Source organism: Sebastes umbrosus, chromosome 20 (assembly GCF_015220745.1).
Source record: "Sebastes umbrosus isolate fSebUmb1 chromosome 20, fSebUmb1.pri, whole genome shotgun sequence".
NCBI classification, from domain to species: Eukaryota; Metazoa; Chordata; class Actinopteri; order Perciformes; family Sebastidae; genus Sebastes; species Sebastes umbrosus.
This window is the reverse complement of record NC_051288.1, coordinates 8,661,513-8,687,491: the sequence shown is the minus strand read 5'-3', so window position 1 is coordinate 8,687,491 and position 25,979 is coordinate 8,661,513. Positions and strand designations below refer to the sequence as shown.

General features: G+C 39.2%; 1 protein-coding gene and 1 long non-coding RNA gene across 19 annotated transcripts in view; one reads left to right on the top strand and one right to left on the bottom strand.

Moving 5' to 3' along the window:
* The window catches only part of ryr2a (ryanodine receptor 2a (cardiac)), a 167,245-nt gene extending 155,053 nt beyond the window's left edge, over positions 1–12,192 (top strand). For 13 of the 16 annotated variants that reach the window (XM_037754083.1, XM_037754079.1, XM_037754085.1 and 10 more), the window contains 8 exons: positions 240–300; positions 1,612–1,758; positions 2,746–2,880; positions 7,925–8,081; positions 8,950–9,014; positions 9,168–9,268; positions 9,741–9,792; positions 10,778–10,873. In XM_037754083.1, coding sequence (XP_037610011.1) covers positions 240–300; positions 1,612–1,758; positions 2,746–2,880; positions 7,925–8,081; positions 8,950–9,014; positions 9,168–9,268; positions 9,741–9,792; positions 10,778–10,873 — 814 coding nt within the window. Of the gene's footprint in view, positions 1–239; positions 301–1,611; positions 1,759–2,745; positions 2,881–7,924; positions 8,082–8,949; positions 9,015–9,167; positions 9,269–9,740; positions 9,793–10,777 lie in introns of all 16 variants that reach the window. The other 3 variants (XM_037754086.1, XM_037754084.1, XM_037754069.1) reach the window with 1 other exon arrangement.
* LOC119478971 lies at positions 133–25,979 on the bottom strand. 3 transcript variants are annotated; one of them, XR_005204578.1, is made up of 8 exons: positions 25,806–25,979; positions 24,694–24,755; positions 12,502–12,600; positions 8,232–8,399; positions 2,477–2,524; positions 2,001–2,039; positions 1,588–1,728; positions 133–276 (listed from the first exon to the last, which is right to left on the bottom strand). It is a non-coding gene; the product is annotated as an uncharacterized LOC119478971 (long non-coding RNA). The 3 variants fall into 3 exon arrangements; XR_005204577.1 differs by lacking the exon at positions 2,001–2,039 and adding an exon at positions 1,179–1,235 and having other exon boundaries at positions 161–276; positions 25,806–25,977; XR_005204576.1 differs by lacking the exon at positions 2,001–2,039 and having other exon boundaries at positions 136–276; positions 25,806–25,971.

The window sequence follows — 25,979 nt, the reverse complement described above, 5'->3', positions numbered from 1 at the left end:
TGTTACCGACCTGTTATATAATATGAAGAGGACGCTCTAGTCTGAGAACAGATAGGCCTGTTTTTTCTTTGGTATGAATAATCCCCAACAGGCTGATCTGTGCTCACTTGAAATGGGAATTGATGGTATCAGCGTTTATTCACCCTGAAAGGAAGGGTCTCCTTCAGAGGCTCAGCTTCTGGTCATATGGTGTCACACATGATCGCCCCTCTGTGAGCCTCTTCTCCCTCTGTCATCAGGCTGAACTCCATTGATGTCAAGTACCAGATCTGGAAGCTGGGGGTTGTATTCACAGACAATGTGAGTATGTACTGTAGAGGCACAGCCGTGCACGTCTGGCTCCATCATGTGGAACTGCTGAGTCACCCGTTTCGCAAATAACAGGGTTTTCCAAAAACATTTTCTTATTTTTAAACATAAGAATTTAGATATTATCATGATGTCCACAGTAATTCAAGTTGTCCATTAATAAAAAATAAAATAAATAACATACTGTTTATGGATGATAAAAATGTAAAACTGTGGCTTAATTTGCTATCTTTGAAGACATTTTCTGATTTCTAAACTTAAGAATTTATTAGAATATTATAATGATGTCCACAGTAATATATATATAGATATATATATATATATCTATATCTATATAGATAGAGATATATGTCTATATCTATATATATAGATATAGACATATATCTCTATCTATATATAGATAGAGATATATATCTATATCTATATAGATATAGATATATATCTATCTATCTATCTATATATATATATATAGATAGATAGATAGATATATAGATATATATATCTATAGATATATATATATCTATAGATATCTATCGATCGATCGATCGATCGATCGATCGATAGATATATCTATATATATATCTATATATATATCTATATATAGATATATATATATTAATGAAATTTAAGTTGTTCATAAATAAAAAATTAAATAAATAAAATACTGTTTATGGATGATAATGAAATGTAAAACTGTGACTTAATTTGCTATCTTTGCAGACATTTTCTGATTCAAATAAACTACACTATTACTACATTACACTATATATATATATATATATATATATATATATATATACACACACACACACACAGTGACTTGGTTTCTAGCAGATGTGGAAATATTTAGTAAATAATGTATTTATTACCTGGGTACGGACAGCAACAAATAGTGAAACTAAAATCCCCAAATCTTGAAACGTCTTCTGTAGTACATAAAGACGATGTGCACAATTATGATTAAAAATGATGTGTACATAAACGATTATGTAATTTTTTCAAACTTACACAAATAATGTCTTTAAGAACAAACATTTTAAGAAACATATCAATAATATATGTTAAAACCTACCAAATGTCTTCAGTGCAGGGCTTACTTTCTGCTTTTCTGTCTTCACTGTTTTGGTCCAGTTAATGTCTAATTCTGGGATCATTAACAGTCACTTCATATCACATTTCCATCGAACTGATACACTAACCTGCAAATGAAGCCACAAATTGAACAGTGATATCCACAGTTTTCCATATGTATCTGTAATAGTCGCGACCTTGACTAACCTCTCCCTCCCTCGCTCCCTGCAGTCCTTCCTGTATCTGGCCTGGTATATGACCATGTCCATCCTGGGTCACTACAACAACTTCTTCTTTGCCGCCCATCTGCTCGACATCGCCATGGGCTTCAAGACACTCCGTACCATCCTGTCCTCAGTCACACACAATGGCAAACAGGTAAACGACTACATACTCCGCTGTAGTATAGTCAACAGAAATACAACTGTGCATATATCTAGGCATTTGCTCGCTTGTACTCAAATACCTACCAGCAACTACTGCATGTGTTAGTAAGACTATATAAGTGTTAATAATAATATCATAAACAGGTTTATTGTTTGATTACATATAAAAAAATGTCCATTAGCTGCAAAAGCAGAGTTAGCTGTTAATAAGTGCATGATAAAGTATGTATTAACCTTAATAAGGCATTGTTCTCGCTTTAGATCCGGTAGCGTCTAAAAGCAAAGTTAACTGTTAATAAATGCATAATAAAGTATGTATTAATATTGATAAAGCAACAAAAAATGGTTTTACAATGACATAAGGTAAGTTAGTTAAACTCAGTAAATATGTTTGTAATGCCATTATAAACAATTATAGGAAACTCATAAGGCTTTTATTAACGTTCTTAAGCAGTCTATAACTCTTAAAAGTGCTTATAAATGTCTTATAATCTAACAATAAACGTGTTTATGATGCTATTATTAACACTTTTATAGTCTTATGAACACATAATAATGTTAATAAGCATCTTATAAGGGCCTTATTACCTATTAACTAATGCTTATTACAAGGATCTTAATATACAGTGTTACAATTTCTTTGTACAATGAACCAAATCAAATATGTAAAGTATTTGCAGCCGACATGTGAAGCTGGTCAATTTACTCACCCTGTTGGGTCTTATTTAGCTTAACTGAAGCATTCTCTGTAATCCAAACTTCACCAAGGAAAGAAAAGTGATGAACTGCGTGCTTGTTAAAGCCACTATTCTACTAAATACATACAACCATTATACACATTTCATACAGTGTTTTACAGACCATCTCACATTTTCTTTAAAGTATGCAAAAAAATGCTGACTGATATTTCCCCACTGGAGTTAACAATGTAGTGTTGTCGTGCATCACAGCAGCCTTGTGTTTCTCTCCTGTCCTCCAGCTGGTGTTAACCGTCGGCCTGTTAGCAGTGGTGGTGTACCTCTACACAGTAGTGGCCTTCAACTTCTTCAGGAAGTTCTACAACAAGAGCGAAGACGGAGAACTGCCAGACATGAAGTGCGACGACATGTTGACAGTGAGTACGAGAGGTGTAGTGCAGTCGGACACATTCTAAATGTATTGTGCTTTCCTAGAAGAGAAAAATACATTTGACTGGAACAAATACCTGATGTGACATGACACATTTAGTCTTTTTTAGGGGGGGTACAGGGGGTATTTAGGAGGAGATAGCAGGTCAACAGTAGATGTCACATAGAAGTGGTGTACATCATCTGAAAACTGGTGAAGCTGAAGATTAATTTGAGATGCAGCTCAACACTCATAAATCTGTAATAAACATTGTGTTTTGGTTAGGCTGTTATTCAAATGTGGGAGGTTAGAGTGTATAAAGGCTTAGGACATTATGATGGAAGTATATGATGGCCATCACTATGCTCTAATATATTTCATAAATTGTTGCAGCAGTTTTTGGGTTGATACCATTTGTTACACAGATTTTGTGCTAAAATTAACAATTTTTTCCTACTGGAGAATTGATAAAAATGATCAAAACTCCCTCCAAAATATCACATTAAGACACCAAGACCTTGAGGAACACCATAGAAAAAGCCATGCTGTGATTTGGGATCAAAAAACTTGCAAGAACTGCAAGAACTGCATTTTGCGGCAATTGGATGGCGACCACTTCTGTTCTCAGAAACCCCCTTATTGTCAATCTAGCTGGGAAAGACATCCATTCTCTGAATGCTCTAGATCTGTAGTTTGTGGCTGTAAAGTTTCATGAGCTTGTGATTATCCTAGAGGTCACCACGGGTCATTTTATACAGTGAGGTCAAGTTTTAAAAAAAAAAAATGGTCTCGATACAATGAAAAGGCCACTATGGGGACTAACATCATCACACATGAATACAGTTGGGCTCATTGGATGGCATGGTTGGTACCAATGAACACCTTAGGTCATCTAGTTTCATGTGATACCAGTATCTTTACTCTAGTGAAATGTCAGCCAAGGACGCCGGCGTGCTATGGGAGTCTAAGAGGTTAACTAATGTTTAATAAATGAGCTTGAAATGGATAATTTATGGATGAAGAGTGGGTTGGTGTATGCTGCGTTTCAGCAAGTAGCACTTAGATGTATGGACGCTGGGCAATGGCTGACAACCAGTAGTGTTGGATAGAAAGCACTGATGTGGATCATCATCATCAGTCATTCCCGGTGACTTTACAAGCAAATATTCTGAAAGTAAAAATCTGCACATTACTTTTGTTAAAATCTCTCATTTTGCTCATCTGCATGGTTGTTAAATGTTATGTATGCACGGTTCGACTCGCTCTCTCATCAGTGACTCACTGCTGTTCCGGCTGCTAATGTCAGTAAAGCCTGTCTCATTGAAAGTAGGAAGTATCCTGAGGAGTCTGTCTGTAAAAGAGGGTCCAGCTCCATTTATGGACAGAAAGTCATGGGTCCGAGCTTTTTAGTCTGACAGTGTTCACCCTCGGGCTCTGTATGCGGTTCAGCTGAGCTGCTGTAAGATTACATGCTCTCTTTTTTTGTCAGTTTCTTTTCCAGGCATCTGTTAGCTTTTTAGGAATAGGATCAGAAAGATGGATTTTTAGGTTACCAACCTGGGCTGTTTATCATGATGCAAGCTCAATTAAAGGCTCTTTGTGTACAGTAACAGTAGGGATGGGTACCGAAACCTGGTATTAAACGGATATCGATGCTACAGTATTAAGAGTATTAATAAGCGCTGACGTTATTGGTTCTTTTATCGGTACTTTTGAACGTTTTGGTGTAATTTGCAGCATGCATCTCCTCTGCTATCTGTGTCCGGGCTGACAGCACAGCGCGTTAGCTCGGCTAATAGTGAATTGTTACAAACAAGCTAAAACAAAAGCAGTCCATATGTAGTCGAACTGTTTAGCTTAGTTTGCCACGTATCTTAAAATGTTTGAATTCTTCTGGCTGAGTCAAAGCAGCCCCTCCTCTCTCTACCAGCGGTACCTGCAGCAGTGAATCACATCAGCAGAGGACAGGAGGACAGGAGGACAGGAGGAAGGACTGATACTGACTGATGTCTCTGTTCTTCATTCTTTATCAGCTTCAGGAATATTGTTTATTTTATTGACATTCTAGATGAGTTTATATAGTGATTTACTGTTGCAGCTCTAGAAACATTTAGTTATCTTTCAAACCCACTAATCTCACGTGATAGCAGGTTTTATTATGCATTTCAAGTTTTGGTGGTATAACTCTACATTTACACAAAGGTGTGTGTCTTTAATGCCAAGTACACACTACACGAGAATCAAGACAATTTTCGGCCCGTTTCCCCTCCTTCCGACGATTTCTTTGATGGTTCTAAAGAGTTTTTTTACGTCCCCTGTTCGGGCACGGAAGTCCATCCTGGCAGCACCGATTTCAAATCGTAAATATTAAATATGTTCAATATTTACGATCGGTTATCATGTTGTGTGTGGGGAAAGAACGATAGCCAATTAAGAACCATCTGACTGAAGAAGGAAGGACAACCGCGGCTAATGCATGAGCTAATGCTAAACGTGAAGCATAAAGTAAGATGGAGCTCAGAAATGGAGGACCAACTTGTTGATTAGTGGCAACAACACAAGTGTTTATTTCACGTGTCTCCGTGACTTCATCCATCCATCCTTTGTAAATTTTCAGAACAAAGTGCCAAAACTAACATCGCTAATTCTTCCTGCCCGTCATTCACCTTGTTTGTTCACACTAAAGTCACGTTTGATTGTGAGAGATTCTGTGAGATTTCCATTATTTTAAGTCTGGATTCTTGTTGTTCATGAATGAATCTGCTAGTGTGTGGTGTGCTGTTTTGGCCAAATCGTTGCTCTCCACACACTATAGGAACAAAACTGTTAAATTTAACAGAACATGTCGTTATGTGTGGCGTCTCAGGTAGAGACAGAGTGACTGACTGCTGTGATGAGGCTGTTTCCTGCTACCGAGCCATCTGAGAGAAATACTATATAAGGACTCTATGGTGTGTGTTTTCTGGGGGTGGGAGGGGGGGGCCCTCTGTCACCCGGAAATTTCAGTACACACACACTCTAATCCCCTATAGTCAGTCACCCATAGCATTCCATAAAGCTCTTCTGTTTCCTATTAAGGGGCCTCGGGTGGCAGCTCTAACTGGTGTACAGGAAGGTGACAGGGGCTTAGTGGGATGGAGGGATGGACTGATGAAGGGCCACTGCCCCCGGCAGCTTTTTGCTCTTTCCTCTCCTCCCTTAATGTGAATAAATCCCTTACAATAACACCGCTGTGAGATGATCTGAGCTGATCTCTTCTTTTCTCGTTCCTCACTTAGCCTTCATTTTTCTTTGCACTTGGGTGATCCCATCTTCGTCCCTCTCTCTCTCTCCTTTTGCTCAGTTCTTCTATGCATCTTGTTCCCTTTATATACACACAGTCTGTTTAACCTTGTAAGTCTTTCTCTCTCTTTCCAGAGGTTTCTCATTAACACTCACTCATCATTCTCTTTCTTATACCTTAGGTTTCTTCTTGTTACTGGTCATACTACGAATGTTCTTTGTGGAAAAGCACACAGAACAGAAGCATTTTTAAATTTGAATGTTGAAAGAGCTGTCAAAGTTAACACGATTATTAACACATTAACACAAATTAGTTTTAACGCCACTAATTTGGTTAATGTAACTTGTGTAATTTTTAGGTTGTAGCGGGCTCAGTTAGAGTGAACATACTGGAATCATATTAAACTAGAAAACAAGGAATCTGTTGGTACCAACCATGTCCATGAATAACCTCAAGATTAGACCTTTGACCTCCAGATATGTGAATGAAAATGGGTTCTATGGGTACCCACGAGTCTCCCCTTTACAGACATGCCCACTTTATGATAATCACATGCAGTTTGGGGCAAGTCATAGTCAAGTCAGCACACTGACACACTGACAGCTGTTGTTGCCTGTTGGGCTGCAGTTTGCCATGTTATGATTTGAGCATATTTTTTATGCTAAATGCAGTACCTGTGAGGGTTTCTGGACAATATTTGTCATTGTTTTGTGTTGTTAATTGAATTACAAAAATAATTATATACATTTGCATCATTAGGCAAAAATTCCATAATAACATATTGTACACAGCATATTGTAATTCAAGTGTTCTGAGAGAAAACTAGATTTCTGCAACTCCTCATGGCTTTGTTTTCGGGCTTTAGAAAATCTAGCCCGTGACGGGAGACATTGGCCAATCACAGGTCATTTCAGAGCGAGAGAGCGTTCCTATTGGCTGTTCATTCAATGGAGGCAGCTGTCAAATCACTCGTGAACTGCGATCAAATGGTCACACTAGGCAGCGCTGATCAAATACGAATCAATATTCTGTTACTGTAATGCCTATTTCTACCGTTTGATCGGAGTTTGCGAGTTATTGACAGCTGCTCAGAGACAGCACGGCTCGAGCTCGGCTCTGATTGGTTGTTTTCCTCCGGTCTGTGAAATCTTGCCGATGCCATTAGGCGCACCGGAGGACACAAAGGCACGAGAATTTTTTTCAGATTACCTGTCTCATGCTCTACTGTCTGATGTAGTGACTGTTTTATAAAAATAACTTTTTTTAATCATATTTGCTCCATTTCTACCCACTGCTGCTTTAACTATGGACAATCATGTGATTAATGGCGATTGGATATTTGAATCCATTGACAGCTCTAATGTTGAATGTACTAGGACATAGACCATATGACTCAAACATCCCATTCAGACCAATTTGGTTCAGGTATATTTCTGAGTGATTTATTATTTTTGGCCTTTTGACACCATGAGCTTCTCCGAAGTAATAAACTGGATTATTAAACGGCTAACTGCACAGACAAAGAGATTCTTTTTTCTTTTACTGAAACTAAATACATAATTATCAATGAGCTCTTTAAACGGTCACATTTCTTTGTCCCCCTGACCTGCAATTTTTTAAATATTACTGTTATTTAGTGCAAAATAACAAAAAAAGGGTTTGCACATTTTATTGCAATATTTCAGTGAAGCTGCTATAAATTCCCATTTTGAATCCAGCATGTTAAATTGCTCTTCCTGTGTGTCTCTCGCCCCTCTCTCTCTCCCAGTGCTACATGTTCCACATGTACGTCGGTGTGAGAGCAGGAGGTGGGATCGGTGACCAGATTGAGGACCCGGCGGGTGACGAGTATGAGATCTATCGCATCATCTTTGACATTACCTTCTTCTTCTTTGTCATCGTTATCCTCCTGGCCATCATCCAGGGTGAGAGATCACACACTCACTCACACACTCACTCACACACACACACACACACACACACACACTGTACAGAAGGGTGCAAACCCATGGAGATGACTCCCGTTTGTTGTTCTGCTGATTTGTTATAATTATAAAAAACTAGTCCTGACCCACCTCCATCATAGTCTGGGTCAGATCCACATCTTGCAGCCGTGCCTTAGCAGTTGTTATCGCAGGTGTTGGTGGGAAGAACATATGGAATGGGAGTAGTTCATCAGGAGGGTCTGACATCTGGGGCTTGAGTTGAGTCGGCTGCTGAACGGTGAGCTTTGATGTTTGAAGCTGAAAGACATAAAAAGATGCTCCTTTTTTAACAATGTTCACCTTTGCCTATACATTTGCCATCTTTTTGTAGTAACACTCACCTCATATCCATGAATAAATGGCACATGAGCAGTAAATAAAGATTTTGTAACACACTTTAGGAAATCAACAAGCCATGAAGAGGTTTGCCTCTGTGGAGCAACTTATTTTCCATAACTGCATTAGAGTGTTGCGCTTTATTCCCTCGACACTTGACCGTACCTAAAATATAATTATTTTCATGCCTCCCAGCGTTATGTTTTCAAGTTGTCCGTCCGTCCGTCCCATTCTCGTGAACACGATACCTCAGGAACGCCTGGAGGGAATTTCTTCACTCGGACTCGAGGATGAACTATTTAGATTTTGGTGGTCAGAGGTCACTGCGACCTCACCAAACACGTTTTTGGCCATAACTCAAGAATTCATATGTCAATTTCACAGAAATGTCCAAACAGGTCTAGGACTAGTTTTCATGTGGTTGTGGTCCAGTTAGCTAATCTCTACACCAACTGTGGTCTGAACTTTGTAGGGTTGATCATTGATGCGTTTGGAGAACTGAGGGACCAGCAGGAACAAGTGAAAGAAGACATGGAGGTGAAAAGACACACTCACACCTTCTCTACCACTCATTATACAACACATGAACTGGCAGATTGTTTTACATCCAGATGCAGGTTGCAGTCGCAGGTACATGTTTTGTGTAATGATACTTCAACATCATTTAACCCTTCCATGTTTGTCTTCCAGACCAAATGTTTTATCTGTGGAATAGGTAATGACTACTTTGACACAGTGCCACATGGCTTTGAAACGCACACGCTACAGGAGCACAACCTAGCCAACTACTTGTGAGTACATCTGGAGTTTCTATGTGTTTGTATGTCTGTAGTTATACCTCTAACATAGTACCAAACTATATTTTATAATTATGTGATTTATAATGAGGTTTTTCATGTAAACACTAGTGTGGCTGTTTGAGGTTGCTTGTACTCAGTGAATGCAAGATTCTGGGAGCTGACCCATTATTTCAGTCGATATCTTAAAAGGTATCAAGTACCAATACCCAGCCTAGGATTGGGTTTATTGTGATAATCCACCCCAAATCTATATTTTGTGTAATTCTTGTTTTGCCCAATTTATGGAAATATACTGCGCTACCACCAGCTTCACAGCGTTGAGCTCTGTGTTGAAAGTACAACTCAGACGTAGTAAGGGTTGGATTTTATTTAACATCAGGCTCTGTTGCTGTGCATGTGGGTGTATGTGTGATATTATTGTCAGTGGATATGTTTTTCTAATGTGTGTGTGTGTGTGTTTCAGATTCTTTGTGATGTATCTCATCAACAAAGATGAAACAGAGCACACAGGCCAGGTAAACCAGCTCATCTTCCTTTGGTCTTAGTACATACAGTATTGTAGTATTGTGGTATTGTAATGTGGTTAGTAGCCTACAGCTCAGCTTCAAACTTTCCTTGCTGCTTGCATTGTTGAAGCCTCAGTATGCTTCAAACAAAGAGCTTTATCAGATCCTCTAACAGCATCTGAAACCCCTTTCAAATGGTGGAATCTCGCCCATCTGTATGATGGAAGGCTTTTCGCTAGGGATGTTCCAATACCATTTTTTCCTTCCCGATACCGATTCAGATACCTAAACTTGCAGTATCTGCTGATACCGAGTACCAATTTGATACCAGCGTGATCTATGTTATTATTATTATTAATTCTATTAATAGCTGCGACAAACTGCAATCAGTTCTTCTTCACTGCTCTAAAACAGTAGTTGCCAGTGGCAGCCATGATACATCCAGGGCGACAGCACAGTGAAGGCTACAGTTTGGGAGCGACGAAGAAGAATTGATTTCTGGTTAAACAAGTTGATTTTTTTTCTGAGTTGATAAATTACGGTATCGAATCGCTGCATAGACTGGTGTACTCGCCGATACCCGATCCTGAATTTTGGGCAGCATCAGACGCATTTCCGATACTGGTACCAGTTATCATAACAGCTCTGCTTTTTGCCTTGCCATTGAGTTTGGCCACTCAAAACACTTTTGCGCTGGTCTTACGACAGTTTGCTCGAAGCGTACCGAGGCCTTTAGTGGCTCAGTAGCCGTGTTTCCATTCACGCAGCCTAGTTTATTCGCTCCAAACCAGTTGATGGAAATAAGCATAATTCGCATTTCTTTTTTGCGACATTTCCAAAGTTTGCTTAAAAAATTCGCTTGACATTTGAATGGAAACACGGCTCGTGTTTGAAGCTTACACTGCTGTTGCTAACCTCAGTAGATGACTCTAAAATATGTTGTATATGTGATGTAATCCCTTTCCTACCTCCTCCCATTCTGTGTGTCTTAAAGGAGTCTTACGTATGGAAGATGTACCAGGAGCGTTGCTGGGAGTTTTTCCCTGCTGGTGACTGTTTCCGGAAACAGTACGAGGATCAGCTCAACTGATCTATTCTTGGGAGCAGCGAACTCTTTCATACTGTAACCAGTTCAAGGCCCTCTACAGCCATCTTCCCTTTGCTTATCCCTCAAACCTTTCTTACTGCTCTCTAAGGGGGTCCCCGTTCTACCGAAGACAACGGGTTCAACATTCGGCTCCACCTCCCAGGCTGGGAGGAACTACATCTCCAGCCTCGTCGGCAGGCCCCGCCCTAAGCCTTTTCTCCCAGCTCTTCCTCATCCAGGCACTCGACTCGCCGGCTCTGCCCCAACTTCCAGCACACTTTGTTTGGAATGCTTCGAAACTCTGACTTTGTACATAGAAAAATATCAGAGTATATGCTGTACAATATGTGACTGGTGGCACGTCAAAGGTTTTTGGCTCAGATGATGACTTCTTTGCTTCATCTTATTTTACATTCACAGTAACAAGCAAAAAATATACAAAGGAATAACGGAGCAAGGCAACAAAAGGAAGGACAAGATGGAGAGTGGAAAGGAAAATTCAGAGCGAATGCTTCCTGAAGGACTTTCAGGACAATGATCCGATACACAAAGAGCAGATGTTAGTATGATGATGTTTACGACTTTTCATGTGTACAATGCACGTTGCATGTAGGTGCAGGGGGTGGACACAAAAAAGGAAACACCTGTACAACCCTGCTGTAATCCAACACAACAGCTCTGCAATAATCGGACCTTAGAGAAGCGTCAGCTTTTGTTAAGACTGTCAAAGAGGTGATTAAACTCTTAAGGTATCTTTTTTTGTAGTTTGTGACACAAGTGGGAAAATATAAGGTGCCTCTACATAATAATCTAACACCACCACCAAACTACAGTGTCCATAATTACCACAGAGTCGAGTCGACACCTCTGCGACACTGTCGACAAAAACTGAACATCCTGAACAAATAGGGCCGTAGTACTGGATCGAATTAAAAGTATAGTTTACGGGTGTTAATACTGTGTCCACACCCTGTACATGCCAACACTGTGTGTGAAGGGCTCCTTAACTAAGTGTTCACATCGCTAGCAACATGGTCCATTTTTGTTCCAGCGGAGCTGAGTGACCTTGGAAACTCAGCCAAAGTACGGACGTCAACAAATCACAATCCTCCCATCAGCTTTCAAGTTATCTACATCTCTTTTTTTCTTTGGAAAGACTACAGATATAAAAATAAATGTCCCCAAAACTATGCTTGCAAAATGGGTTGAATCCATTATTGACATGTTTGTTAGCTGATTTTTTTTTTTTTTCTCATTCAATCTTTTGCCCCCAGTAGCAGCATGGCCTTGGGATAGACATGTCTGTTCGTCCAACACTCTGGTACAGATCTACATATGTAGGCCACTACTAGAGAGATTGCCATGAATGTTACTGAGCACATGAACCTAACGCCACCATCCAGACAAACCTTTAGTCTCACTACTGGTCACGGCCATAGACATGTATACATAGAGGCCGCATTAGACGCTTCAGCCCGTTGCAGCGATACGTCAACGTGGGCGCCATATTGGACCTGGCAAGACTGGCCTGTAACCCTATACAAGTGAACGGGGGAGCTGCCGTTTCTCTGGATAAAAAGCAATAATCTTATAGCATAATTATAATAATAATACTAGTTTTTAATAATTACCTTATTATTTGATTGAATCCCACCGTATCGAAGGACAGACCGGTGATCCATGAACCGGAAGCAGTGACGTCAACGTATCGAGCCGTTTTCCACCAAAATCTGTGGGAAAAGAAAAAAATGTTAGCTTAACGTTACTCCTTGTAGATCAGAAACATTTGAATATAAAACGACTCTTTGAAATCGGTTGAGAAATGTAGACGTTATAGTGCTTTTTATCCAGAGAAACGGCAGCTCCCCTGTTCACTCGTATAGGGTTACAGGCCAGTCTTGCCCTATCCAATATGGCGCCCGCGTTGGCGTACGATCCAGAAGTCAATGCTGCGTCTTTGTATATATATATTTCTATGGTCACGGCTCTAAAAAATTGCTAAATAGTCGGCATGTTTGTTCTGTCCAATAGTATTGTGGTGTGTAAGTAACATCACTGCCTCTAGGTGTCACTAGTGGGGGTCTTTTTCCAATTAGTGTTACTTAATTAGGGCTTGCTCCGTACATTTGTTAATCAAATGATGTAGTTTCATGAAAAGCAATACCAAAAGCAGCAAAAAAAAGTGATTTGTCTGTGTAAGACTTTATAGCTGCGGACAAAGTTAGCGCGCGCTTTTAAAACTAAAGATAAATAATCAGCCAGACTGGAGCAACCCATCAGTCAAAGACAGATGATCAATGTATGGATGAAAGCAGAGGGAGGGGAGACGGGAGGATACAGTGCCTTACTAAGCCAGGGGGGAGTTATGCAAGCTGGAGGAGGAGGAGAGAGGAATGTCACATAAATACAATGTAAAGACCGAGGATGGGTGAAGTCAGAAACATGCCACAGGTATGGAGATGGACGGAGAGAGAAAAGCCCTCAGGACTTATTGGAAATATAAAATGACTGTCATGTCTCACTGGTCCTTGAACAGTTTTGGTGCATACTTGAGTAGAAATATCACATTTGACATTTCAAATTTCAGTTGCGCTTTCTTTATAGCTTTATGCAGCGCAAAAAGGGTTGTTAAAGATTAAAAAATGTACAATTTAATATGATTTAATCAATTCTGTTTGATTATACAGCACTGTCAGATGATCTTTACTTTGTCTTTTGAAGTTCTGGGGTTTCAGTTTGAAGTGACAGCAGCAGCAAATGAGGTCACACTTCATCTTGACTGGAAATTGAGTGGGGACTTTCCACAGCAAGTGTGTGGAGTGTGGCACTGGTAGTGTTCCAATAAGAGGAAACTCCCCTAAACTGAGTATAGTATTGCAGCCCAGTCGCACAGCAGTTCATGAAATAGTCACGAAATTTAATGTATTGATTGGCGTGCACAGACACAAATTTAACTTTTTTTAGTGATGGTCAGCACGAAATCAATTCGTATGTAATCCACGTAATTGTGAATCAAAAATTACAGAGAGCGGAGAACGTCGCGTAGGGAGGAGTTCGGGGTGGATGGTTGAGTCAAAAAACACAGGACTTCCGCCCAGGAGACCGCTGTTTGTGTCCCGTGTGAAACCACAAGTCAAAGTTGATTTATTTGTCACGTAAATTCCATACTTAAGTTACGGCACTTCCAAAGTTATTTTAGCCCAAACAACGATCTTTTCCTAAAGCTAACTAAGTTCTTTTGTTGCCTAAGCCTAACCAAGTCGATCTATTCCTAAACCAAACTAAGTAGTTTTATTTTGAAAAGACTGGAGCGGCAATTGACACGTGTCCCATGTTGCAGGACATTTGTAGGAAAATGCACGAAAAATACGTTGTTGAAAGTCGTGCTGAGCGTCACGAAAAAAAAAAGGGAAATTCATGTCTATGCACACAAATCAAATAGATTAAATTTCGTGAAAATATTAGAAACACTTATGAGTATAAACAGACAAACAATAGACTATAGCAGTGGTTCCCAAACTTTTTCACAGCTGGGTTGTTAGATTAGACTGCATTAGTTTGAGCTAAGTCAACCAAATGAACTGGCAACTGAGTATGTTGAATACTTGTGTAATCTACTGCAGAACAAGCTCCATGTGTGATGGCTGCTCCAACAGCATGAACCGTTTCCATAACACTTCATCAGTTATGATGCTGCCATACCATCAACTTTAAAGTGGCAATAGACAAGTTTTTTATTATTTATTTAACTAATAATTATGAATTAAATGTTGATTGCACAATGTAGGCTAATGGCTTTAGAATAATGACACCATCTGTGTTTAGGTTGGTTCCCTATAAGCCTTGCTTTCACTATGCAATTCTGTCTGTCTGTTTCTATGTTGGCTATGATTCATAGCAGTGGTAAAACTTACTATATTCTGTTATATCTGACAATAATACCACTTGGAAACCTTGTTGGGTTGAGTTGTCTGTTGCCACTTTTATGATGGATTCATCATGTTAGCGAAGCTTTGTTTTAGAGCACACTCTGCTGCAGACACACATACTGCATACATTCTGTTTCAAGCAATACAGGAGTCAACACCGAGAGACAGAAATCCATCATCCATTTCAATATGTCAGCCGATTAGACTGTTGTCAGGCTATTAAATAGGCGTTATCAGTCGCTATAAGCCCCATAGATGTGGGTCAGTAGGGGCCTACTACACCAACTAGTAGGTTTTTATCATCTATTCACTTGATAGATCACCGAAAGAAGGTATAAAAGAACAGCGACCTCTAGCAACCGTAATAATTATGACAGGAGCAGAAATGGAAGTCAGGCGCCATAGTATAACACAGGGTTTTCACCCAGGAGACCGGAGTTTACATCCCGTGTGAAACCAACAATGTGTAGTTGTCTTTGTGTTCGTAGTTATTTTAACCCCAAACATGATGTTTTCCCTTATACTTAACTAATAATTTGTTTTGCCTAAACCTAAAGAAGTTGTAGTTTTGTTGCCTAAACCTGTTTTGTTGCCTACATCTAAAGAAGTTGTAGGTTTATTGCCTAAACCTAAAGAAGTTATGGTTTTATTGCCTAAACCTAAATAAGTTGTAGTTCTATTGCCTAAACCTAAGGAAGTTGTAGTTTTATTGGCTAAACCTAAAGAATTTGTAGTTTTATTGCCTAAACCTAAAGAAGTTGTAATTTTATTGTCTAAACCTATTTATTTGCCTAAACCTAAAGAAGTTGTAATTTTATTGCCTAAACCTGTTTTGTTGACTACATCTAAAGAAGTTGTAGGTGTATTGCCTAAACCTAAAGCAGTTGTGGTTTTATTGCCTAAACCTGTTTTGCTGCCTAAACCTAAAGAAGTTGTAGTTTTATTGGCTGAACCTGTTTTGCTGCCTAAACCTAAAGAAGTTGTAGTTTTATTGGCTGAACCTGTTTTGCTGCCTAAACCTAAAGAATTTGTAGTTTTATTTGCCTAAACTTAAAGAAGCCTTTTTGTTTGTATTCAAAAGGTGACGTTTCATTCAGTTTTACAACATGTTAGAACGTGTTGCATTTAAGTTTCACTTTAACTTTTACAACGCAGTAGGCGTAGTAGGCCCCTACTGACCCACATCTATGGTGCTATGCTCTATAGCGACTGATGACGCCTATTTAATGGCCTGATAACAGTCGAATCGGGTGCATATGTTGGATTGTACAAGGATTTTGTTTTCTACTCTGTATTTTAATTGTCACACCCCTCACTGCAAATCAGGAAGATTAACTGACAGTGTTTAAAGCGGAAGAAAAGTCTAAACTTTCCATAAAACACATTTCATGACAAAGTTTGAGCTTGTAGGATTTGGGTGCACAGACAGGGGCCGAATGAATAATATCAGAAAATAATAATATCACAAACAAAATAATCTATTTAAAGCATAATTATTATTGCAGTATCGTTTGTTTAATTTTGTTTTTACTGATTCATTCCTCAGTGATAGGAAGTGTGTGTTGATTGAATGAATGCTCAGAGCTGACAAATGTTCAACAAACCTGGAAACATTTTCAAATAGGGATTGTTTATCTGAAGTTTCTTTTTTTTTTGGTGATGATCTTATGCAATACAGCAAAGGGAATTACTCTTTTTGTATAGACACTCTCAGAAAAAAAAATGCCATTGCATGTCTATTATGCGGGTTTAATTAACAAGTATAACAAAGACACTAAATCTGTGTCACCCATAAATTGTTTGATAGGATTATTTAAGATGAATTAAGATTTCTGTATTATTGTATTTAAGTGTTGTGGGCTTCATTGTAACTCTTCCAGTCATTTGCCACAAGTGCATCCCCCAGAAAAAAAAAGTGGCTCCTGCTTTTCTCTCATTTAACCATCTCTGTTTTAATATACTATGAGTCAAAGGTTTGTTTAAGTATCATTTGGTTTTAAGCTCAAGCAATAGCCCTTCAGGGAGTGTATGGGAGGTGACTGACCATTGTAAATTGCAAACAAAGGCAAAACGAATAAATGCTTGCTTAACTTTGTCTCAATTTAAAATAAAATTATTTATTCATTTATTATCTATGTATTTTATTTACTTAACAAATAATGGTAAGGAAATAAAATTGAGGTCCTGTTAAATTAGTTTACCACTTAATCTTAAATGTGCAATATACAGATATTTTGTTGGCTCTTTGCACAAAACCATTTTATCTGTTCAAAATGTATCTTAAAGGGAGATTTGTCAAGTATTTAATACTCTTATCAACATGGGAGAGGACAGAAATGCTGCTTTATATGTATATATTTATTTTTGGAAATCAATTAACAACACAAACAATGACACATATTGTCCAGAAACCCTCACAGGTACTACATTTTGCATAAAAGATATGCTCAAATCATAACATGGCAAACTGCAGCCCAACAGGCAACAACAGCTGTCAGTGTGTCAGTGTGCTGACTTGACTATGACTTGCCCCAAACTGCATGTGATTATCATAAAGTGGGCATGTCTGTAAAGGGGAGACTCGTGGGTACCCATAGAACCCATTTTCATTCACGTATCTTGAGGTCAGAGGTCAAGGGACCCCTTTGAAAATGGCAATGAGAGTTTTTCCTCGCCAAAACTTAGCATAGATTTGTTATTGATCCTCCTTTGCGACAACCTAGTATGACATGGTTGGTACCGATGAATTCCTAAGTTTTTTCCGGTTTCATGTGATACCAGTATTTTCACTCTAGCTTCAAAACGAAGCCCGCTACAACCTAAAAATCGTAAGTTACGTTAAAGAAATTAGTGGTGTTAAAATGAATTTGCGCTAATGTGTTATTATCACGTTAACTTTGGCAGCCCTGGTTTAAATAATAACGTAACTAGCGTAAATAAATAACGACTTTCTTACATAACGTTACTTAACAAGCATTTTGTCTGTATATTTATTTCATGTCTTATTAAATATTTTACATTTTGGGTGTCCATAATAAGCGACCTACAGTATGCCGCAGTTAGCCATATATGCTAGCTACCTAATGTTTGTTTTTGCTACGTGACAAATGTCAGTTTACCACAGCTAATAACTCAGCGTATCCTCATACAACAGTACGTATGATATACGGAAAGTTATTTTGTTATTTTTCTTGCGTTTTCCTACGAATGTCCAGCGATACGGGCGATCAATGCGCCTGCGCAAGCCCCAAGGCAGCAAAACTAACGGAGGTGCCATTCAGTTGTTATTATGAGGCGTTCAAAGTCTGCTTAAGTACAAACATTACGTGACAAATAAGTCAACGATGACTTCTGGTTTCACACAGGACACGAACATTGACAACGTCTCGAGTGAAAGTTCAGTGTTTTTAGACCAAACCGTCCACCCTGACCTCTTCCATACGCAGACTTTGTCGCTCTTTATGCTACATCACCTGTCCTGACTCATGATTATGTGGATTGCATACGAATTATAGTGTTGTATATCACTTTTCATGGGTATAGCTATGAACAGCGTATGAGAACAAACTGAATAACAACACATTTGAGAAAAATCATTCCATCATAGAATTTGCTTACCAATACATGCTGCCTCTAGAGGCCGCAAAAGAGCCATCTTTACTGATTGCACCTTTAATGTTGAGTGAGGATGCATGTGCGATTTACATTTAGCACACATGACTATACAAGTATGATAAAACAATTTTACAGTTGCAACCAGTTGTATAGCCTATTGCAGTGCGCTCATTATGCCATGCTGATGTCCTGCCTATTTTTTACATTTTATTTTTATTTTCATTGTAATACCACATCAGACTGAATAATGCCATTACTTAGTGGTATGTTGCTCATGTAAAAATAAACATTTTCCATATTTACCACAGAGGGGGCATGTTTAGTTTGCCACACAGTAGTGCACTTTTTGAGTAGGCTGTTGCTACTTCTGAGAGATAAATGTATAAAGAGGGACTGAGTCTATGAGTAATGAATGGATTTGCATGATTTTGAAAATAAAACTTTATTTATTAACTGGTGAAGAGTAGAATATTCTTAATTGAAGTCTATCAATTCTTTGTGACTACTTCCCATATAGAACACACTGGCTATGGTCCTAAAACCCAGAAATGAGTTAGCATTTTAGCACTTCCGGTTTCATCGTCTCAAAGTCAATGGGTTTTTTGAATGGGTTTTTAGTTTGATGCCAGAAATAAGGTCTGCGGTTAAAGTGGAAGTAGGCAGTATATTTTTGGTATCATTTCAGCATATTGTAATTCAAGTATTCTGAGAGAAAACTAGACTTCTGCACCTCCTCATGGCTCTGTTTTGCTGGCTTTAAAAAATCTAATGGCGGAGGCGTCACAAACTTTCTCATTTTACAGCTAAACAGTACACTACAAGATGATTCTGAAAACATTTGAGGCGAGAAATAAGCATTACAGTAACATAATATTGATTCATATTTGATCAGCACTGCCTAGTTTGACCGTTTGGTCGGCGTTCGCGAGTGATTGACAACCGGCCCTCATAGACAACAGATGGACAGCAGATCCCAGATCAGCTCTTACTGCTTATTTTCCTCCAGTCTGTGAAATCTTGCAGATGCCGTTAGGAGCACCGGAGGACACTGGAGGACACAGAGGCACATGATTTTTTTCAGGTTACTTGTTTCATGTACTACTGTCACGATATAGCGACCGTTTTATTTGCTCCAATCTCGCCTACTTCAGCTTTAATACAAGCTGAAGTAGAGAGAAAAAAAAAAACGACTTGCCTGCCACAGTGGCAGGAAGTGAAGAAAGTTCATTTCAGACCCTCCCTTTATACCTTACCTCTGCGTGCAAATCAAGAGAGGAACAATTCCTACTCCTGAGCGAAAACAAGATTCCAAACTGAAGCAGTTGTTGATGACTTACAGCCTCTACATTTACATTTGCATTTACTGGCTGGTTAAGAATAGTGAGGAGTCAGCACGGTATAAAACAGTCAATAAAATAGTTTTTTAAAAAAAGGTGAATCACCGCAAACATGAGAGGTCCTTGACCATACAGTCATAAACAAGGCAAAAGTGAGCATGGCTCACATTTGGGCACTCCCAAAAGGCACAGCTAGACCACATTGTCAACCATCATACCAAATTTGAAGTTCCTAAGTTAAATAGTTTTCGAGTTCTACTCCAGAAACGGAAGTGTGACACGCGAACGGACGGAAGGATGGACGGACGGACATGCGGAGCGCTATATACGCCCGACTACGTTGTCGCGGGGTATAATGAGCATCAAAAACATTAGGCTGATGGGTCGGGCAGTAGATTCGCCGTGGACAGGCACACCCACCCACACGCATGCACACACACACAACCGAACACATAATCTCCTCTGGCTACGAAGATAATAATCTGGCGGAGATAATTATAGCTTTATTGCTAGGCTTTAATACAGGGCTGTTGTCTTGGATTGCATTACGTTTGGGGCTCATTATTTTAAGCTCTAGTATAAAAAAAACGTGTGAAATGATCTGTTTATTTTGAATAACACAATTTTTTAAAGGTGGATGAAAAATCCCTATGAAAATCTGTGTACAAATTGGATTTTAAAAATATTTGCAGCACAAGCACTGCAGCTTAGCCTTTTGCTGTTTTCCCTTTACTTATTTTGAGCAACTAAGGTGCATAATCAAGCAATAGGGAGAGACTTCGCCTCTCTATTGTTTGTGTAATCAGCACTACTATTATGTATCTGGCGATTTCATCGAAGCACTTGACCTTCACTTCAGTCCTTAATCTATTCTCTGTGCTTATGAAGAGGACAACAACTGAGACGTAACTTCCTTGTTGGACACTCACTGTTCTGTGTGTGTGTGTGGGTGTGTGGGTGTGTGTGGGTGTGCGTGCATGCGTGTATGTTTTGAGGTCATGAGAGATTGGCCATTGGCTTGTTTCCACACACACTGTATGAGAGTGGCCAATTATATGGCCTTCTTTGGTCAGGAGAACTCCTGAAGAATTCATCAAGCATCCATCCATCCAGCAACGAGTCAATCTCCAAAAGAAGGGTAATGAAGGGACCGGGTGTGTGTGTGTGTGCGTACGTGCGTGCGTGCGTGCGTGCGTGCGTGCGTGCGTGTGTGAGAACGACAGAGAGGAAGAAACAGAAAGAGACAAAAGTACACATGGCTGGCCTTAGTTTGCCCTCTCTTAACCTCTTAACCATCCAGTTACTCCTCAACCTTTACAACACCACCGATATCGCAAGTGTTAAAGCAGCAGAAGGCAGAATGGAGCAAATGTGATTTTAAAAAGCTATTTTTATAAAACGGTCACTATATCGTGACAGTAGAGCATGAGACAGGTAATCTGAAAAAAATCATGTGCCTCTGTGTCCTCCGGTGCTCCTAATGGCATCTGCAAGATTTCACAGACCGGAGGAAAACAACCAATCAGAGCCGAGCTGGAGCTTTGCCGTCTCTGAGCAGCTGTCAATCACTCGTGAACTCCGATCAAACGGTCAAACTAGGCAGCGCTGATCAAATATGAATCAATATTCTGTTACTGTAATGCCTATTTCTCTCCTCAAATGTTTTCAGAAACATCTGCTAGTGTACTGTTTAGCTGTAAAATGAGAAAGTTTGTGACCCGGCAGCCATGTTGAGACCATGGATGTCTTAAGAGAACTGGATACAGTGTTGGAGGCGGGGTCCCGGTCATTCCTATGAAAGTTGCTCAGTGGCGCATGAAGACAAAATGGCTCGACTTCCGCATGGAAAAGTACCCGGATCTTGGACACATTGAACGTGCGCAGTATCGTCCGCTCGGTCACACGACTCGGTCACGGGGTCCCAACGTCACGCTGTCGTCACAACTTGTGCTCCAGCCTCGGTCTGGGTCTCATTCAAATGAACGGAGGAATGTAAATACCTCTGGATTCGGCTATTAGTGCATTTTACAACTTTTAGGAGCTAATGATTTAAATAAGGGCTATTAGAGTGTTCGTACTGGGAAGTTTATTTACCTCAAAAAAAAAATATCCGCTGAGTTACAGACTTATCTTTCCCAATGTAAGTCTATGGGGAAAAGTATTTTTGTTCCCAATGGCATCACGTGAAGTTGTAGTACCGCCGTTTGACCACTACGAAAGTTGGGATCAACGACCGGCGCTCTTACTGGGGGCTTGGTTGAGACCAGTTGAGGAAATACCAAGCACCTCCCACCAGCCGGAGCAACCTTTCTCATTTTACAGCTAAAGAGTGTACTACAAGATGACTCTGAACACATTTGAGGTGCGAAATGGGCATTACAATAACAGAGTATTGATTCATATTTGATCAGCGCTGCCTAGTTTGACCGTTTGATCGGAGTTTGCGAGTGATTGACAGCTGCCTCCGTTGAATGAACAGCCAATAGGAACGCTCTCTCTCTGAAATGACCTGTGATTGGTCAAAGTCTCCCGTCACGGGCTAGATTTATTAAAGCCTGAAAACAGAGCCATGAGGAGGTGCAGAAGTCTAGTTTTCTCTCAAAACACTTGAATTACAATACGCTGAAAGGTTATTATGGAATTTATGCCCAATGATACCAAAAATATTCTGCCTACTGCAGGTTTAAATGAATATGGCTTCAAAAATCACCATATTGTTATTTTTGTATTATTAACTGCCAAACATATGAACAATAAGAACTACGGCAACTCTTAGCGGGCCTTCAGACCAAAACCAGCCCTACGTTGAAGCAGCACAGCTCCTATAAAACACATATATACTGTATATATACTGTAATTTTTGTATATATGTATTTTGACCAAATGATCTGCCATGTCAAAGTCTACTCAGGCTTGTCACATCCCCTATGGTCCAACTCATGTCATGTACCAGCCCAGATGTGAGAGGTTCTACTGCAGACAGTAGCACAGCAGTAGTCAAAGGCGGAGCTGGACGTTCCAGTCACACACACCAGCTGAACAGTCTGAGCATCAGCAGACAGAAGCATGCTGCATGAGCAGAGCTGAGCTTCCCAGCAGGATAACATATTGGATACTGGGAACCACGAGTGGACTGGTAAGTGCATTTCATTAGAGTAACTCACCATTTGGCTTTTTGCTTTCTTGAATTATTAAATATGATAAATGCTGCAGGGGCACACATAGTCTGACTGACAGACAGTTAGGGGCTTTAACTAAAAATAAACATCCATACCTAATTAGGAAAATACATCAAATGTATTAACCTCTTAAACTCTTTATTTTGATCTTTTTCATCTATCTATTTAAGATTCTCTAAATTAAAAAATAAACACTTTATGATAGTATCAAATATATAATTGTAAAGTGTATCCGCTTGTTCCAACAAATGGGAATATATACATTTTCTCATTTTTTATGCTTACACGTATCATGCAAAACAAATCAAATATATTATATTATATTAAATATATATAATCAGAATGAACATATATACACATATAGTTCAGAAAATCAATTTTTAATCTGTTTTCCTGTCCAGAAAAGCGTCCTTATTGAACCACAACGGTGCAACTGGGCACTAAATATGGAGTTAGTCCCTCTGCAGTCTACTCAGTGGTTAGATTGAAGAGGTTTAAACTGTGATCATGTTCAGCTGACATTCCAGTAGCGCTAACTAATAGACTAACCTTCTATCTCTATTGTGAAGATTTTTAGAAGAGCTTTGCTAAAGCAACAAGTTGCAGCTGTTATTTCCAGCGTGTTCTAGGCTGCATTATTGTGACCTTGGCACTGAAACAGGAAGCAGTTCCTGTTTAAATCTGCACACATTTTGATGCTCAACTTCCAATTTCTTTTACCAATGACAGCTGATTTCTTCTACTCTTGTTCAACTGTTGGGATCTTTGTCTCTTTCTGTCCTGTTCAGTTGTCAGTCCGGTTGAACCATTTGGACAGCATTTTGTTCTCCATGTACAAAACCCATCCTAAAAAAATAACATCCGTTTGTAAAGAAGACTTTCTACAATATAAAAGCATGAAAGACCATTCAAAATTAAAGAGTAGTCTTAGATACTTATGTTGATAAAAACAAATCTCAATATCATTTATTTTACAGTATAGCCTTTTTGCAATTGTAGCACTACTATATACTAGGGCTGTCAATCGATTAAAATAGTTAATCACGATTAATCGCACATTTTGTATCCGTTCAAAATGTACCTTAAAGGGAGATTTGTCAAGTATTTAATACTCTTATCAACATGGGAGTGGGTAAATATGCTGCTCTATGCAAATGTTTGTATATATTTATTATTGGATATCAACTAACAACACAAAACAATGACAGATATTGTCCAGAAACCCTCACAGGTACTGCATTTAACATAAAAAATATTCTCAAATCATAACATGGCAAACTGCAGCCCAACAGGCAACAACAGCTGTCAGTGTGTCAGTGTGCTGACTTGACTATGACTTGCCCCAAACTGCATGTGATTATCATAAAGTGGGCATGTCTGTAAACGGGAGACTCATGGGTACCCATAGAACCCATTTTCATTCACATATCTTGAGGTCAGAGGTCAAGAAACCCCTTTGAAAATGGCTATGATAGTCTTTCCTCTCCAAAATTAAAGCGTACGTTTGGAGCGTTATTTAGTCTCTTTCCCAACAAGCTAGTATGACACAGTTGGTACCGATGGATTCCTCAGGTTTTCTAGTTTCATATGATGTCAATTGCAGCAGTACTATATACAACACAAATACGAAACTAGCAAGATTTTAGTGCCAATGGATTTCTCAGGGTTTTTTTATATTAAAGATGTCGACAGGCACAATTTTGAGCCAATATTTGGTTTGTATTTGAAAGAATAGTGTGGATCAAGTTTTCACGGTAACATACCTTTGGCTGATAATTCCCATAATCTTTCATGACAGCTCCCAGATCTCAGAGATCAGCTAAATCTGAAAACAACATGAGAACAACGATGAGAACACGCAGTCTAAATGTTATCTATGAAGACGTTTCAGTGAACTGGTTTGTGATATGGGTGGGTTAGATACTCAAAGTAAGGTGTAAGATTAAACACAGGGACTGAGTTGTTTAGTATTGAGTCCTGGCTGAGGCTGAGGTAATTTGGCAGTAATTCTAAAGTAATTTTAAATAGGTTACTTGCTAATTATCACCTAATTACCATGAAATTTGCGGACCTGTAAAATGAAGTGTTACTGACAAACTTTGAGGAATCCTGACCTGCAACTGTCCAGTATCCAGCTATTTATTTCACAGTCACACTGACTTTAAGAAGTCATTGAATCGTATCGTATCTTGGTCTAGACGAGCCAAATATCGTCCTTGAATCGTATCGGAACCGTGGAAATCGTATCGTATCGAATCGTTGTAAAAATCGTTACACCCATACTTCCCAGTAAAAGTCCCAGAGCAAAGAGGAAGTAAAGCCAACAACATTGTCAAAAAAGATTAAATAAACTGCAAATTCTATAATTAAATTAATCTAACATACTGCATCTTTCCAAACAGGCCCCTCAGGTCTGCCAGTCTGGGTCTTTTAAACGTTCCAAAGACCAGGTTAAAAACTAAAGGTGATCGAGCTTTTGCAGTACTGGCTCCACGACTCTGGAACAGTCTTCCACTGAGCATTAGATCAGCAGAATCTGTCACGACTTTTAAATCCAGTCTTAAAACTCACTTTTATAGAATGTCTTTTCCAATCAGCTGACTTTTAGTCCTTTGTATGCTTGTGTGCTGATGTGTATGTATGTGCATATGTAGTTGTATGAATATGTATATGCTTGTTTCTTTATTTTCCCATTCTATTGTTTTTTATTTAATTATTTATGTTTCATTGTATTCTGCTGTCTATGATGTGAATTTCCTTGGAAAGCACTTTGTGCTTTGGGCTTGAAAAGTGCTCTACAAATAAAATTATTATTATTATTATTATTTTCCATCAGAGAAATAACCAAAAAATAGCCATGCATAAAACCACATACCTGTAGTTGTGCAAAAACAGGGTCTCTCTTGCAGCCATGCTCTCAGCACCTGTGTAACATGGTGTAAAGTCACTCAGAGCTGCATGCAGCAAACAGACTCAACAGCGCCCTCTGGTGAGCTGAGCTACACAGCAGCTCTGCCACACAACACGAGCCTCCACACACTTCTGCTCT